This window comes from Pygoscelis adeliae, unplaced genomic scaffold (assembly GCF_000699105.1).
Source record: "Pygoscelis adeliae isolate BGI_AS28 unplaced genomic scaffold, ASM69910v1 Scaffold265, whole genome shotgun sequence".
In the NCBI taxonomy this organism is placed as follows: Eukaryota; Metazoa; Chordata; class Aves; order Sphenisciformes; family Spheniscidae; genus Pygoscelis; species Pygoscelis adeliae.
In genome coordinates, this window is record NW_008824810.1 from 922,048 (window position 1) to 936,860 (window position 14,813).

Genomic DNA, 14,813 nt, shown 5'->3' on the forward strand with positions numbered 1-14,813 from the left:
GTCTGATTACCCTAGATAAATTGCACTTGGAAATATGTATCTTTATTATTTCTCAAGTTGAAGATTCAGAGATGACTAAGAGGAAAATCAAAGGTATGGAACAATTTCCATGTCAAGAATGGCTAGAATAGGATCCTTGATCAAGGGAAAAAAGGTGATGGACGAGAATGTGAGGGAAGCCTTGAAAAAAATCATGTTAGTGTGCAGACTGAAGAGACAGACATGTTACCTTCCTATTCAGGGTGTGAAGTAACGCATGAAACTTGCAGTGGTCAATTACTTCAGCTATTAAGTTCACTTGCCAAGTAAACAGGGAAGTTCCAAATGTTAATGTAGCACAGGGGGGGGAGCCTTTCACTGTCCTGTGCTGTTACCTTAAGATAAATAAAGCAAAACCATGGTTAATAAGCAGAGGCAAATCGAGTTCTAAGGATATACAGTAAGAGCCTAAGGGAGAAAAGAAAGGTTAATGGTATTGTTGGCTGTGAAGCATGGAAGAAGCCGTGAAAAAAAGGCATTGACTGAAGCTAGTAAATCAGCGGTACACAGCAGCAAGTTTAGCTATCGCTGCTTGTGTGGACAGAGTCTGGATTATCTCTGTATCCATCACCTGATGAAACCACTCAGGTTTGCCTGAAAATGACTGTCCTCTTTAAGCAATGCACTATCACTTCTCGCTTGAAGTGATGATTTCTGCCAGTCCCTATATACTTTCAATTGCTTCAGTGAATAGCATCCCTGATAATACAAGGCTGTTAATTCTGCTTGTTTTTAATCACTGCACTTAAATGGACTTCAGAAGAAAAATAATAGATGACTTTTCTTGTCCCACTGTATTTCTACAGTATTTTAAAATTTTCCAGCCTACTTACCATCAGCTAAAATCTCAAAGCCAGATATATCTGTGTTGTGGTTTAATCCCAGCTGGCAGCTAAACACCACCCAGCTGCTCGCTCACTCCTCCCCACTGGGATGGGGGAGAGAATCGGAAGGGTAAAAGTAAGAAAACTCGTGGGCTGAGATAAAGGCAGTTTAATAGGGAAAGCAAAAGCCGTGCACACAAGCAAAGCAAAACAAGGCATTCCTTCACTCCTTCCCATGGGCAGGCAGGGGTTCAGCCATCCCCAGGAAAGCAGGGCTCCATCACGCCTAACGGTGACTTGGGAAGACAAACATCACTCCCAACGTCCCCCCCTTCCCCCTTCTTCCCCCAGCTTTACATGCTGAGCATGACGCCACATGGTGTGGGATATCCCTTGGGTCAGTTGGGGTCAGCTGTCCCAGCCGTGTCCCCTCCCAACTTCTTGTGCCCCCCCCAGCCTGCTCGCTGGTGGGGTGGGGTGAGAGGCAGAAAAGGCCTTGACTCCGTGTCAGCACTGCTCAGCAGTAACAAAAACATCCCTGTGTTATCAACACTGTTTTCAGCACAAATCCAAAACAGCCCCATAGCAGCTGCTGTGAAGAAAATTAACTCTACCCCAGCCAAACCCAGCACATTCTGACAAGGTAAGGACACCACATTGAAGAAACAGACAATTTGTTAGGAATATGTAGACAACAAATGGTATTACTCAGTTACTAAGACATGCAAGGAAGTATCTTAAACAACTCTTGATGTAGGACACTAAAAACAAAGTAATTACATATGTTAACTATGACTTGGTATGTTAGCGTGATGCTTATAGATGTCTCGGGTGCAGAGGCTGTTTCCCTTTGTTGATGTGCTTACGCAGCTGCTGTTACGGTGTGGGGGGAAAAATATGTAGCAATGACAGATTTTGTCTCCTATTTGGGGGTGGGGAGAAATCAAAAGTCAAAAAGTTAACCTTGCTTGTTTAAGCCAATTTTTATTAAGCTATCTGAAGTGAATGCTTAGAGAAGGCAGCTGTACACAGTAGCGGGGTTAGCCAACATACTACAGACTTTCAGTAGAATTAGTGATTTGTTTTCCAGTTCTGAGGCGGAGTGTAAACATGTAGAATACCAATATGCTCTGGGCTTAGTTTAGTACTGATAGTTACAGAACAGCTGGCAAAGTCAGCTAGCTGACTTTCTGACCTTTGTATTTGTCTTTTTATATTTGCAGAGATACTGACACTTCAGTATCAACCAGCAAAACAATACAGCATTTGAAACTGGGTAATTAAAGCTGTTTTCTTTTAACTTTAGCTAGATCTTCTGAAACCGCTTGTACCATTCGTTCTGTAGCTTTCTTCAAACTGTTCGCTGTCTGTATGGCATGATCCAGAGTAGAACTTAAAATCTGTTGGGAATAATAAAATACAGCCTTGTTAATACCGACGGCGAGTATTTACATGGGTATAGAATAGAAAGTGGTGTTTGTTTAAGGTTCTATGTAGCATTTTCACACTGAATACATGTTGAGAAGTAAAAATTCTGAGTCATGCGATATACTGCTCCAGGATTCAAGTTGGAAGTATCTGTTATTTCTTTCTCTTTGATTGTGTAATCCTTTGAACTGAGGGATATTTACACCTTTCTGAAGTAGCAGCCCCAGTGTGGTGCATGTTTGTTGTATTGAGAAGGTTTTCTTTTGGTTTTGATAGTGGTTTGTATAGCTAGGGTGACATTCTTTGTTTCAGTATATGAAACATAATTCCAGAGGTAAGATCCAGTGCTCCTTTTCTGTCCCTTTCACCATTTATACAGAGACTAAGTTGCATAAAAAGTCTGTAACATACTCATATGAAGTAATATACTAATAGATAAGCTAAAATACTTATTTTTTTAACTCTCTCCTGTCTTATCCTGAAATGGACTAGGCATGCTTAGACTGTAATAATCAACTTGCTAAGAATGGGGATGTTCGACAGTGCCATGATGTGGGGATGTACTCTTCCCAAGATAGTTGTGTGGCTTTTAATTTTCACTCTAAAGTCTTACATTTGCATTGGAATCACTGGCATTTCTGTTTCTGATGCTGATTGCAGATTTGCTTCGGGCAGACTTCTTGCTGGGTGAGTACTGATGTGAAAGGATGCTTTTATCATATGTGCTTGAATAGCAGGTTTTGGCAGCCTCAAAGTTTTGCCTAAGGAATAAGATATATAGAATAAAATACAAACAATTTTAAAAAGCAAAAGAATTTCTAAACTAGGAATTAAGTATATACACCTTGATAGCATACTCAGTTGCAAGTTAATTTTACAGTGAGTAGAATTTTTAATTTAATTGTAAAACACAGTCCGTCATAATTTGTACTACGTTTTATTGCAGTAAGACAGAAACATTCCAGGATGCAGAGTCAGGAAATGTCTCATAATAGCATCGCATTCTTGGTGCCGTCACCTTCTCTCCCAGAGTGGTCTATGCCATTGATTCTCAAGTGCAGCTGCTGTACTGCCAGGCAATTACTGCTGTCAAAAACCCCGGTAACAAAACTTGTCTGAGTGTCAGTTTAGTCTGTGCTATAGTAAAGAATCCATTTTACTTCAGACTCCCAGCGTAATTTAATGTTAACAACAGTTTAAAGTGGAACTATTACTTATTGGTAGCAAACAGAATTGCATCTTAAATAATACAGACCTGCTTTTGAATCTGTGAATGGGAACATCCTCTTAATAAAGTGAGATTTTTTTTTTTTTACCAAATGTGAGCTAAAGAAGCCAGATGTTGACTCTTCGTTAAATTAGAAAGATTGAAGAACTACTCTGATGATTATTTACACTTGCTCTTAGGGTAAATATTTTGTTACTGAGTAAAATTCTAATATACAGCATGCACCGCAAAAGAGAAAATGCGTTCCTCCTGCTTATGATACTGGTGAGTTTCTTCCATGCTGAATCTTCAACAATGGCATTTTCCGTGGTACTACATATAGTTATTGCTACAGCTTACCTCTCAGAAAGTCTGTTTACAAGTTCATGTGGCTGTTTATTTTTTTGACCCTTTTGAGTGGGGATTCTCTTCTGTGAATAAGCTAGAGTCGTTGAGGCCATGTTTAAAACAAAAGCAAAAAAAAAGTAGTTTTCTATATATTTAACATTTTTCTCTATTTAGCATAAATAGAAAAAATCAAGTAACTATCACTGCTGAATAAAACTTGAATATGTTTAAGATTTTTTGTAAATGAGGACAGATTAACCTTTTTGGGTTTGCTGTTGAGTTTACTTATGTCACAAATGGTATGCAGATTTATATTCCTTTTCATACAGTGAAAGACTGCAGGGGGGAGTGTGGAATAATCAGACTCTCATAATCCTAATAATGACATGAATACTACTTTTGTTTATAGTTTTACAGTATTTATATAGAGAAGCAGCTAACTTATACTTTCTTCCCACTGTTGAAAATTTGTATTTTTCTGTGTGCACTTTCTTCCTGCAGTATAGAGAGAGGAGTCTGAGATAAGTGACTTTAAAAGCTAGATGTTCAATGTTTTTTTGTTTAAATTAGGCTTTCCTTGCCTTTGCTGCATGTCACACAATTTGAGTGTACAGCTGGAGTTTTCTTTAGTACTTGTTTACGCTACATGAGGTAACAGCTAGCACTGAAGAAGTTGGCACAGTGATGCCCAGTTTGAATATTCTCTCATGTGGCTCTGCAAAATGAGATATTCCTGTCATAAATGGAAGTATGGAAGGGACTCCTCTCATAAAGAACCAGAGAAGGTTAAAGCTCTTGTGCATGGGGATTAAATTTGGCTAGGTGTGTAAAAGTTGCTGATTTTGCTCTACAAGATCTGTTACGCGTCCACTATTTAGCTACGGTGCTACTGATTGCTTATACTAAATTAAATTTGGCCTGATACTTGTGCAACATAAATTTGGCCTGTTTATGTGCAGTGTGGCTTTCTGCCCCTTAAAATTTAGCCTGTGGTTGGTAATTATTTCAGTAACTCATTATACTTACAGGATGAAGCAGAACTTTTATTTCTACATAGGGCACAAGACTGAACAGAGTCTTTGTAATTCCTGAGTTTAAATTGATCTCTGCTTCCTCTAGGGCATCTGCATCTAAGTCCTGCGAACAAAGACATGTTGTTTAGAAAAAACCCCCACTATAAACAAGAATATTTTGGTGTAGATTTTAGTATTTTTGCAATCATTATACCTTTTCTCTCTCCACATAATCTTGTATTGAATGTCCTGTAACTTTCAGTCTCACAGTTCACAAGTTCCTCGCTTTGTGAATCATTGTAAGAATCATAGGCTGAGATGTCTTCTGAATCGCTGCCTAAAATCCCAAAAATACATTAAAAATGTCTGAAATACTAGAAATTTTGGCCTGTGTACCTAGGTAATTGTTTGGCTTTCAGCACCATAATTTGAGCCCTTCACTGCCATTAACACTACTGCAATTTGAAAGTACTTTTTCTTTCATTTTACAGGTGAGGATTGAACTTTAAAGATTGGCTTTCAGCCCTGACTGTAAGCCTCAAATGTAGATGGGTTTTTAGTAGTTGTTGTTTCCAGTTGCAGAACTGTTTTTAAAAAAAACCTAAGCTCTCCGTCTCCCTGTCCTTAGGTTCTTGTTTTGAAGGTTAAAATTCCTACAAGTTGAAGTGTTAGGAAAACGATGCAGCCTAAGAGGAATGTCACAAGAGAACTTGGGAGGATCTAGTATGGCACTGTTTTAGCTATCGCACAAACCAGTACTAACAATAATGCCCCCAGTGTATTATATTAAAGTGGTTATCGCAGAGAAGCCAAGGACAAAAGGTAGACCAAAGGTAAGAATAACCTACGTATTCAGACCTAAAACTGAATTTAGGACAGCTCATGCTATTATCTTTTAGTTGTTAAGTACTAACAGCTTCAAAGTATTCTGCAGTGGAAAGATAAAACTGGGATGCCCTAAGAGAAACAAATGCCGACAGATTCCTAGTGAACCTCCAAGAGCTGGAGTCTTGGATGACTTGACAGCTGAGTTCACTAGCTCACAGTAGCCTGTGTGGGCTCTAGTTTGGATTTGGTGAAATTATATTATTAGGAGCTGGATTAAGGAAGGAGAATATTTCCAGTCTGTCTCGATGCTGAATGGATCAAAGATTTGGGAAAACTTTTTTGCTTTTGTTTTCATGCAGAGTAAGAAAGTTGAATCCAAAAACTAAAAGTGGAAGTACTGATATGAAATGTTTCAGTCACCAAGTTTGGAATCTCCTTCTAGGACATGAAATGAAATAAATGCACTTTTTAAGGAGAAAAAGCAAAATCAAAGCATTGTGTTTACACCACTGTTATGCTTTTGAAAACGTTAGTAGTAACATTTGGAAACTTATCTAAAAAGGTGAATTAGCATTAGAGTAATTCAGGTTGGATAGGACTTCTGGAGATCACCTGGCCCAATCTCCTCTCAAAGCAGGGGCAACTTAGATGAAGTTGCTTAGGGCCCTGTCCAGCTGAGTTTTGAGTATCTCGGAGGATGGAGATGCCTCAGCCTCTCTAGGGAAAACCGTTTCAATGTCTGACTAGACCCAGAGTTAAAACTCTTTTGCTCGTATCTAACTGGAAAGTCTCTTGCAGCTTCTCTGTTGCCTCTTGGTCTGTCGCTGAGACTTCCAAAGTGAATTTGACTTGGTGTCCTCTTTAGTCTCCTTTTTATTCTTAGTGTCTTGTGCTGTGCTAAGCAGTAACATCTGTTAAAACTACAAACCAATTTTCATGCTGTTGAGATGTGACAGAAATGTATTTCTTAACAGGATTCAACAGTAGGCATAAGCACAGTTCTGACTTCTATATGCCATCACTACTTACTCAGGTTGGTATCTGATAAATCAGTTGGTTTTCTCTGAATGAAGAGTGAACGTGTTCCAGTTTTCCTTTCCTGGATGTTTGTATTTCTTTGAGCATGAAAACAGAATGGTATTTTAATTGCATCTTAATACCTTTATGACAAGCCTTATGAGTGTATTATATTAATGTTTGACCACTTCTTAGTTGAGGAGAAATCAGATTTGCTCATGGAAAGAATGCTACCTGTATCAATTATCTGAAAAGGTGGTAAGTAGAAGCATAAGTAAAAAATTAACCAATTGCGAAATAATGACCCCTTTAGTTAACAGACGTGTTCTGACAAAAGGACCTTGACTTACCAGAGCTGTTAAAAATGCTTAAAAGTAGAGGTCTTGATAATCACATCTTTGAATAGCAAAGTAGTATGAAATCCTATGTATTTATATATGTGTTCACATATGTTGCATCAAAGTATTATCAATGGTAAGGATGATACTGTTTCTTAGTAACTCAGAGCTATTAAAGTTTTAATTTTACTGCCCTTAGAGGAATATTTGAGATGTACCTTCTGACAGAACAAAAACAAAGTTCCTTGTTTGCGTTATCTGACATACATTTTTTTCAACTTAGGGCATACAGTATCATCAAATTTATTTGGAAAATTTTCCACCCATTCATGAAAATAATGATCAGAAGATTGAGCTAACTTTCTTAAAATGACAGAAAAAAAATGGAAGCTAGGTGAGTTTTACTAGATAAATATTAACATCTACTCTGTAAAATAATTTGAGAGTATATTTAGATGACTACTACTGTGTTCTACACTGCATGTATTATAAGATCTAGTTTTGGATAGAGATTTAATTTGCCAAAATTTCAAACTCCAAAATAACCCACGTAGAATTACTTTATCACGTTGACATTTCTGTAAATGAAACTTTACAGACTGACCCTTACACTTGAAATATATGCAGATGTATCAATATGCTCTCCTTCCAGGCCTACCAGATTAGTTCATGACAACGATAATTTCAAATATTTTTCATTGCTGAACACATCTGTTCATGCTGAACATCCCAATTTGGGATGCTGACATGCATCACTGAATAGAGAACAAAGATAAAGCCTCTTCTTTTAATACACTATTAAAATAACTCTGTGCCATTTAAGCACCATAAACCTTATACTGGTCCACTGAGATGGGCTACTTTGTAATATGAATATAATCCTCTCTTTAATAAAATTGATGGGAGATTTGCCATTTCTCCGGTGGTCTGGTATATCACATACCTTATGTGATTAACTCGTGATAAACTTGAAAAGAGAGCATCCTCTCATTTATATGTATTAGACATTATTCAGTGTTTCATGCAGAGTCCAGTATAGAGACATAGCAGTGTACATGCATGTATCTGTTCACTTAGCTGTTGAAAACCACGTCTATGACTAGCCAAAATACGTAATACACTTACCCTTTCATACGTTCTTCATCAGCATTAAATTTTTTACTTAATGTACCCTGACTATGGGATGCAAGACCTTCAGCAGCATCTCTTTCCTCGGGTGAAAGGCACCTCTGTTGCACCCAGAAGGCAAAACAAATTTATATATGATTGTTTATATTACTGTGTATCTGTAGCTGTATTACATATCAAACAGGATAGTGTAAACAGTGGCATCATTTGCATATCACTTCTATATTGCTTTTAGTTGCCATCAACTCTACAATTTGATTTATCTATTTACAATTCTAACTGTAGAGCAGACTGGACAAAATATGAGCATTTTTTCGCCTGTGAAGTTGGAATTCAAGACAGGTTTTCATGTTGCTTTGAGAAGGATTAGCACATATTAATTAATTTCTCTCAATGCCTTAAAATTAAGTATGTTTGTAGGCAAGCAATTGCTTGTAGGTTTTTGCTTTCTGAACAAATAATAAAGGCAGGCTAGTAAACACAGTTAAGTTTTTCCTGAGAGAAGCAAACTTTATCACAAATTTCAAAAATGTTTGAGAGTCTGTCCTTAAATTTCTCCCTTGGAAACCAATCCAGTGATGTTATGATATACTGTAGTATCTCAAAAGCTGAGCCATCATGCTGTGCAAAAACTGAGGAGAGAAATGTCTGATCTCAAAGCTAAATAAGATAATCTAAGTTTAAAAGAAAAAAGTAAGTATGGAAACAGATGTCGTACCATTATGTTGGAAGAATGCTTGTTTGCTAGCAGACCTCCTTTTCCCAGAGGCTCTGCTTCTCTTCTGGAAGTTGATTCAGCTCTCTTTTGTAACCTTAATTGGTTAAGGGGAAACCATTTATTTTATTTTTCTAATCTCATTGAGATGATTAACACCTATGAAATACTCCCTGGGAGGGCAGAGATGGTATCTAGAATTGCTTCACAAAGTTTTGATGGCTAATTATGTAAATATCTGCATCCCTCCCTTTTCTTGTTTAATTAAAAATACCATGCAAATATTAGCAAATAATTTTTTACTGGCACTGTACTTTGACTAGTCATTCACATCCTTAAGTTGTGTGGTTGCAATGAATTTTATGCAGAGGTATAATTTAACTCCTAGTGAAACTCATGGTAGTGTTTTGGAGGTCCATAAGACCCAAAAAGGTAGGAATGCCAGCCTGGAAGGAATTCTTGGGTACGTAGTTGTAGAATTCTGTAAAAGTTTTACTCTGGAAGTATTCCTGTTGCTTTCAGAGATTCCAGGCATCCCAATTTTCTATATTCAGCAAATAATTTTAGGTAAATTTTTATAAAAACTTCAATAGCTGTTTCAAAGTTTTCACTTACATGTGAAGACAAAGATTGCGCTTGTCGCCTTCTAAAGAAAATTGATTTGTCTGTGGGATTACATCAGTTGTCTGACTTTTTTCTCCCTCGTTCTTGTGAAGAAAGGCAGCTTCAACCCCTCTTCTTTCTGGAGGATCAGCAATGCTTGAAACTACTGAGCTCTGTACAAAGTAACCACAGCAGAGATACGTGTGGTACGTGGTCATTGCATCTGTGGTACATGGCTTCTACTAGCCAGCATTTCCTGAGTGTTTTCCAGAGAAAAATATTTTCTAAGACATCCACTATGAAAGCATTTGGTGATACTTATCTGTAGATTTGTAGAAGGCCATAAGATTTTTTTTTTGAGCATTTATGATCCAGGACAAAATATTACCATACTTGGCAGTAAACTCAATTTTCTATAGCACAATAACATTTGGTCTTCTAGTAATTCTGCAGTTTAAGAATCTTGGACAAACCAAGTAGTGTTTCTTCCAACTAAATGACAGTGATTAATTCCCAAAAACAAAGACAGCTTTTAAAAGTTAAAGTAGCTGCTCATATCTTCTTATTCTGAAATAAATGCTTTTGAAGCTGGGATTAAGAATATTCAGTGCAGATGTGTTTTTACACTTGGGTTTCTATTATAATTAATGAAATATTATGAAGTTAATATTTCATGAAAAAACATTCTTTGAAGTAACATGCTATCTAAGAGCGTCATGCTCAGAGGAGAACATACAATAGTAAAACTACACTGAGGTTCTTAAGACTTGCATCAGTAAAACAGAATAATTGTAGTCTTTAAATAATAAAACTGAGTTACCTCACAAAGAGAATATGATGAATGGGCAGATTCATAGGAAGTAAGCAAAGACGACAAGTTGCATTTGCTGTCATCAGTTTGTTCTTGGATGTCTTCAAGCAGCATGCCAAGTCTAAATATTTCCCCTTCCACCTTTCTAAACCCAATTGCAATACACAGTTAGTGAAACCTGTATAAACTGATATTTTATTTCTTACTATGATAGCCATATTGGGCATTGCTGTACACTTCCCATAGGAAAAAAAATAAATTAATGGAATTCACGGAGTCCCTTTTAAGAACTTGAATTAATCAATTAGATATCATAATTATAACTAGGATATATAAAGCCCAAGATGAATTTTGGCCAAATCACTTCTAGCTTACCACATATAACATTAAGATAATGTTTTCACTTCAGAAAAATTCTAATGTATGAATGAAGTAGTGGTTGTAAGACACTCAAAATATGGGAAATATACTGATGTACTACTTAGCACTTATCTGCTAACCTTTCAGGATCAAACTCTCCAATGTTGATAGACTTGTCCTTGTAGTTCTGCAGCTGTAAATTACGGTGCTCTTCTCTAGCTGTTAAGTAATTCCTTTCCAAGGCATCAAGGTATCTTTTCAATTGATTTAATGCCTTCACCAATAAGAAATAATTCAATAGAAAATATCATTATGATTTAGCAAGTCATAGTGATAACTACTTATGCTATGTAAGCCAGATGCTATTTGCAGTGGTGTTGATAAGAATTTTGGTACTGCTCTGAATTGGAACAGGACTGCATCTTGTATGTCCACCTAGTACTCTGTGCTGCTCTATTATGTACAAGTAAAATACTAAACCATGACTTCTGAACTGATACCCTACGTGTCAAAATTCATAACTTATATGGCAACTTAAGGCCTTTCACTAGTAGTTTTAAGTTGTAATCCTTAAAACAGATTTAAGAATTCAGCCACGTACTGAACACCTTCATTTTTTTGCCTCTTAAATTCATAATTTCAGTCTGAGATTGAGGAAAAAGAGTATTTTTAAATGTCTGTTTGAGGAAAACATGGAGTCTCTTGCCAGAAAATTGTGAGTCTACAGCCACTTAAAGTGCATTTCAGATAACTGAAAATACATAAATTAATTTACCAGATAGTTGTCTTGTAAAAGGAATGTCTCTTGGGTCATAATCTTAGAGAAGTCATCCACCTTCAAGACAAAATATTAGACTTTTATTTGGGATTTTACAAACTAATATGCCAAATGAATATAGAATTTGAGCATCAGTGCAAAGTATATATTGAAACAGAGCTCTTTACTTTCTTTATCAGCTGATCTGTCTGATCCTTTAGTATTCGAGACATCTTTTCTCCTAGTGTTAGTTCTGGCAGTAAATGAGGAGGATTTAGACAGTGTGCTTCTACTGTGCCAGCTGCTGGTAATGCTGATGCTGTTGTTCCACAGTGTAATCCTACATAATACAAGATAAGATCAGTCAATTGGAATTTCTGCTCAAAAGTGCTATCAAATTACATAAAACAGTCATTTGCATAGTGACTGTAATTTTATTTACTTGCTTTAGACAAACCACGTGTAGATTGTATAGGGATTGGAGCATGTGATATAAAGACTTCGGAGAATGTCCCAGTGTCTCCTGAATAAATGGCAGTGCTGGCATTTGGAAAATCTGACTGAGGAAGTATCTGTTAAAATGAGAACTTTGGTTATAGAAACAATGTATAGAACACCTGTGGACATAAGCAAAGCATTTAGAAGTAACTCAAAAATACATAGGGCGAGTTATTAGTAAGTGTTTATTATAACAATACCATATAATTTGCTGTGTTTATAGTTTGATATATCTATAGTGTCTCATATAAATACTCAAATACTTCAACTCTATGTTGTGAAAATCTAAAGAGGATTTGTATAAACGGGAAGTACGATATGGAGGTGACAAAATAGTTTTTGGGAATATTTATAGTCCTAGAGATAAAGGAGAATGAATTAGGGAAAAAAAAAAATCTGTTCTGAGAGATTTACCTTAGGATTCGATCTCAGATGGTCAGTATGATTCTGGGTGTCAGCATGCTGTGTCAGCATCTTGTTTGCAGCCAAGAAATAATAGGGAAAACTATTAAAACTTGTTACATCTCGAACGATTTACTAAGATATAAATCTAGGAATGGACTTAAGCATCTGTATAGCTCTGTGAGTGAACTCCGTGGCAGGGCATGAAATTGAGAAGCAATTATCTAATTACTAACAAACTTTAAAAGAAATTTACTACAGTAAGAGAAATACTGTTGTCAAACAAATCCTTTAAGAAGAATTGACTTGTCAATAAATACCATTATAAATAGTTGAAGAGTGTTAAGATACGAAAAAAGGCAACATAAACGCAGGCACAGTATAAAAATATATTTTTAAGAAAAACTTTAAAGTACTTCTGGTTAATTTGACCATTTACATATAATACTAGAAATAACAATTTATAGTGACTTTTGTAACGATTTGATAGGATGCTTTATAATGGCAAATAATACTCCAGAGCATCATTAAATATTTGGTAATGAAAGTTCCATATAAATTCAGTCCCACAGAACTTTATTTGCGAAAGCAATTGTTGACTAAAGTGATAGACTGGCTGATACCTGTAAGACTGCCTGTGTGAACTAGTCATGTTAGATCTTACTGGCCACAGAATATCTTCTTATGGTAAACCACTCTTTACCAAGTATTCAGAATTGCTTAAAGCATTTTAATTACCTCTAGCTGTTGCAACAGCTCTGGAATGCTCATTTCTTCTCGATTCTCTACTTCAGCAGAATTGAAATAGTTCTTATTTTTCAGAATGTTGTTCACAGTTACCGACTGACTTAGCGAAACAGGGAAGGATTTTGCTCTTTCAGTTGTAGGAACTGAGTTAATATTGTCACTTCTTTTTGGTACTTCAACTTCTGAAGAAACTTTGGAGAAGTCAGGAAGGCAATAGTGAGCTTGACCTTGGCCGTGTTTGAGCTTGTGGGGTGAAACTGTTTCCTTAAACAGGGTCCTCTCTTCTTTCACGTTCTGAAAGATGCGTGTATCTTCATTCTCGTTAACCAATTGTGAATTTTCTTGTCTGCACCCACATGTAACAGTAGAAGCAGTAGGTTTCTTTGGAACGCATCTGTTTCCATTTAGCAAATTTTGATTTTTATCACCAGCATTTACTTCCTTGTGCTTTTCTAAGTGATATTCTTCAAAGTTAGTTGTGCACTGTTCACGTGCTAAAGGGCCTTTGACGTGTTCTGAAGGCTCAGGTTTGTTCAGAGTGTCATCGATACTTTCAGTAAAGGATGTCTCTGGTATTGTCTCGCATTCAATTAACTGGCAGGTGCTTATTAGCTCTCCCTTAGAAAAATGACGCAAAAGGACATTGGACATTTTTGAGTTAGTTAGATGTTCTTTGCTATCTGGTTTACTAAAACTACCAACAGGTAATTCCCTCTTAAAGGCAGCCTCCCTTCCAGGCACTTCAACTGAAATTCCCGTTGTTCCTAAGGCATCTCTGTGGTGACTGGAGAATTCTTCAGGCTGTGGATGAGTTTCATAACTTGCTGTTGCTTTTACGTTTCTGTTATCTTCAGAACAGGCTAAGTTTAAAATACCAGAAATATCTTTTGTACAAGTACAGTCATTCAGATTATCTGAATTATTATTGCATTTACAGGTTATTCCTACATCTTCATCATAAGGTAAGTCATCTTGTTCCTCATCAGTTGCATCTGTGATACGGCCTAATTCATCTGAAAATGAACTATTCATTTGGGTTTTCATCCAGTCTGGCGGTATGCACTGTTTCGTAGTCTCTATATCCAGTTTATGAAGAATATGAATGCCACTGCTTCTCCGATTCTTGGATAGAGCTTTTATTATTGCATGGATCAAAGTCTGTAATGTATGAGTAATAATGATTTTATACTTAAGTACATTTGAGAATAAGATCTACTTATGTCTTGTACCTACTGCAGGTTTTTTAGAACCATCCCCCTGACACGGAAGTTCTCTTTTCATGTTTACACTAGTGTAAGTCTGGATTACCTACTGGAGGAGATAGAAAGACACAAATGACAAAAGCATCGGGGGAAAAGGAGACTTGAGCTTGGTGCCAGGTAACTGTCCTTGCTCGTTAATTCCCCTGTAGTATTATAGACAAATAAACCGTGGTAACAGGGCCAACAGTGGTACTAAAATTCAGCCTCAGTTAAAAAAAAAAAAGCGATAAAATACACCTTCTCCCACTTTACCTCACCACCATGAAGCGTTTCTTTGGAGAAAAATCACCAAGCTTTTTTCAATTTCTTTCTCACCCCATTTCATCACATAACGAGCAATGAATTAATACGGCATTGAAGTAAGTGTCAGCTTCATAAAATGCGTTTCTGCAGTCACCACAGGCAGAAAGAAGCAGACTTACAGCACCCGTCTCCTGTAAGCGGCAGCACAGCCGTGCTCCTGTCCCGCTGCCTTCCCTGGGGGAACG

General features: G+C 36.8%; 1 protein-coding gene across 1 annotated transcript in view; it reads right to left on the minus strand.

Moving 5' to 3' along the window:
• Positions 1-1,908: 1,908 nt before the first annotated feature.
• Positions 1,909-14,813, minus strand: part of AKNAD1 (AKNA domain containing 1) — a 15,038-nt gene continuing 2,133 nt past the window's right edge. Inside the window, exons 2-10 of the mRNA XM_009324231.1 lie at positions 13,055-14,221; positions 12,311-12,388; positions 12,066-12,096; positions 11,605-11,669; positions 10,800-10,933; positions 10,309-10,444; positions 8,168-8,271; positions 2,905-3,052; positions 1,909-2,263 (exon numbers count right to left, since the gene is read on the minus strand). Of these exons, the coding sequence (XP_009322506.1) occupies positions 2,144-2,263; positions 2,905-3,052; positions 8,168-8,271; positions 10,309-10,444; positions 10,800-10,933; positions 11,605-11,669; positions 12,066-12,096; positions 12,311-12,388; positions 13,055-14,221 (1,983 nt within the window). The 3' untranslated portion in view covers positions 1,909-2,143. The remainder of the gene's footprint in view (positions 2,264-2,904; positions 3,053-8,167; positions 8,272-10,308; positions 10,445-10,799; positions 10,934-11,604; positions 11,670-12,065; positions 12,097-12,310; positions 12,389-13,054; positions 14,222-14,813) is intronic.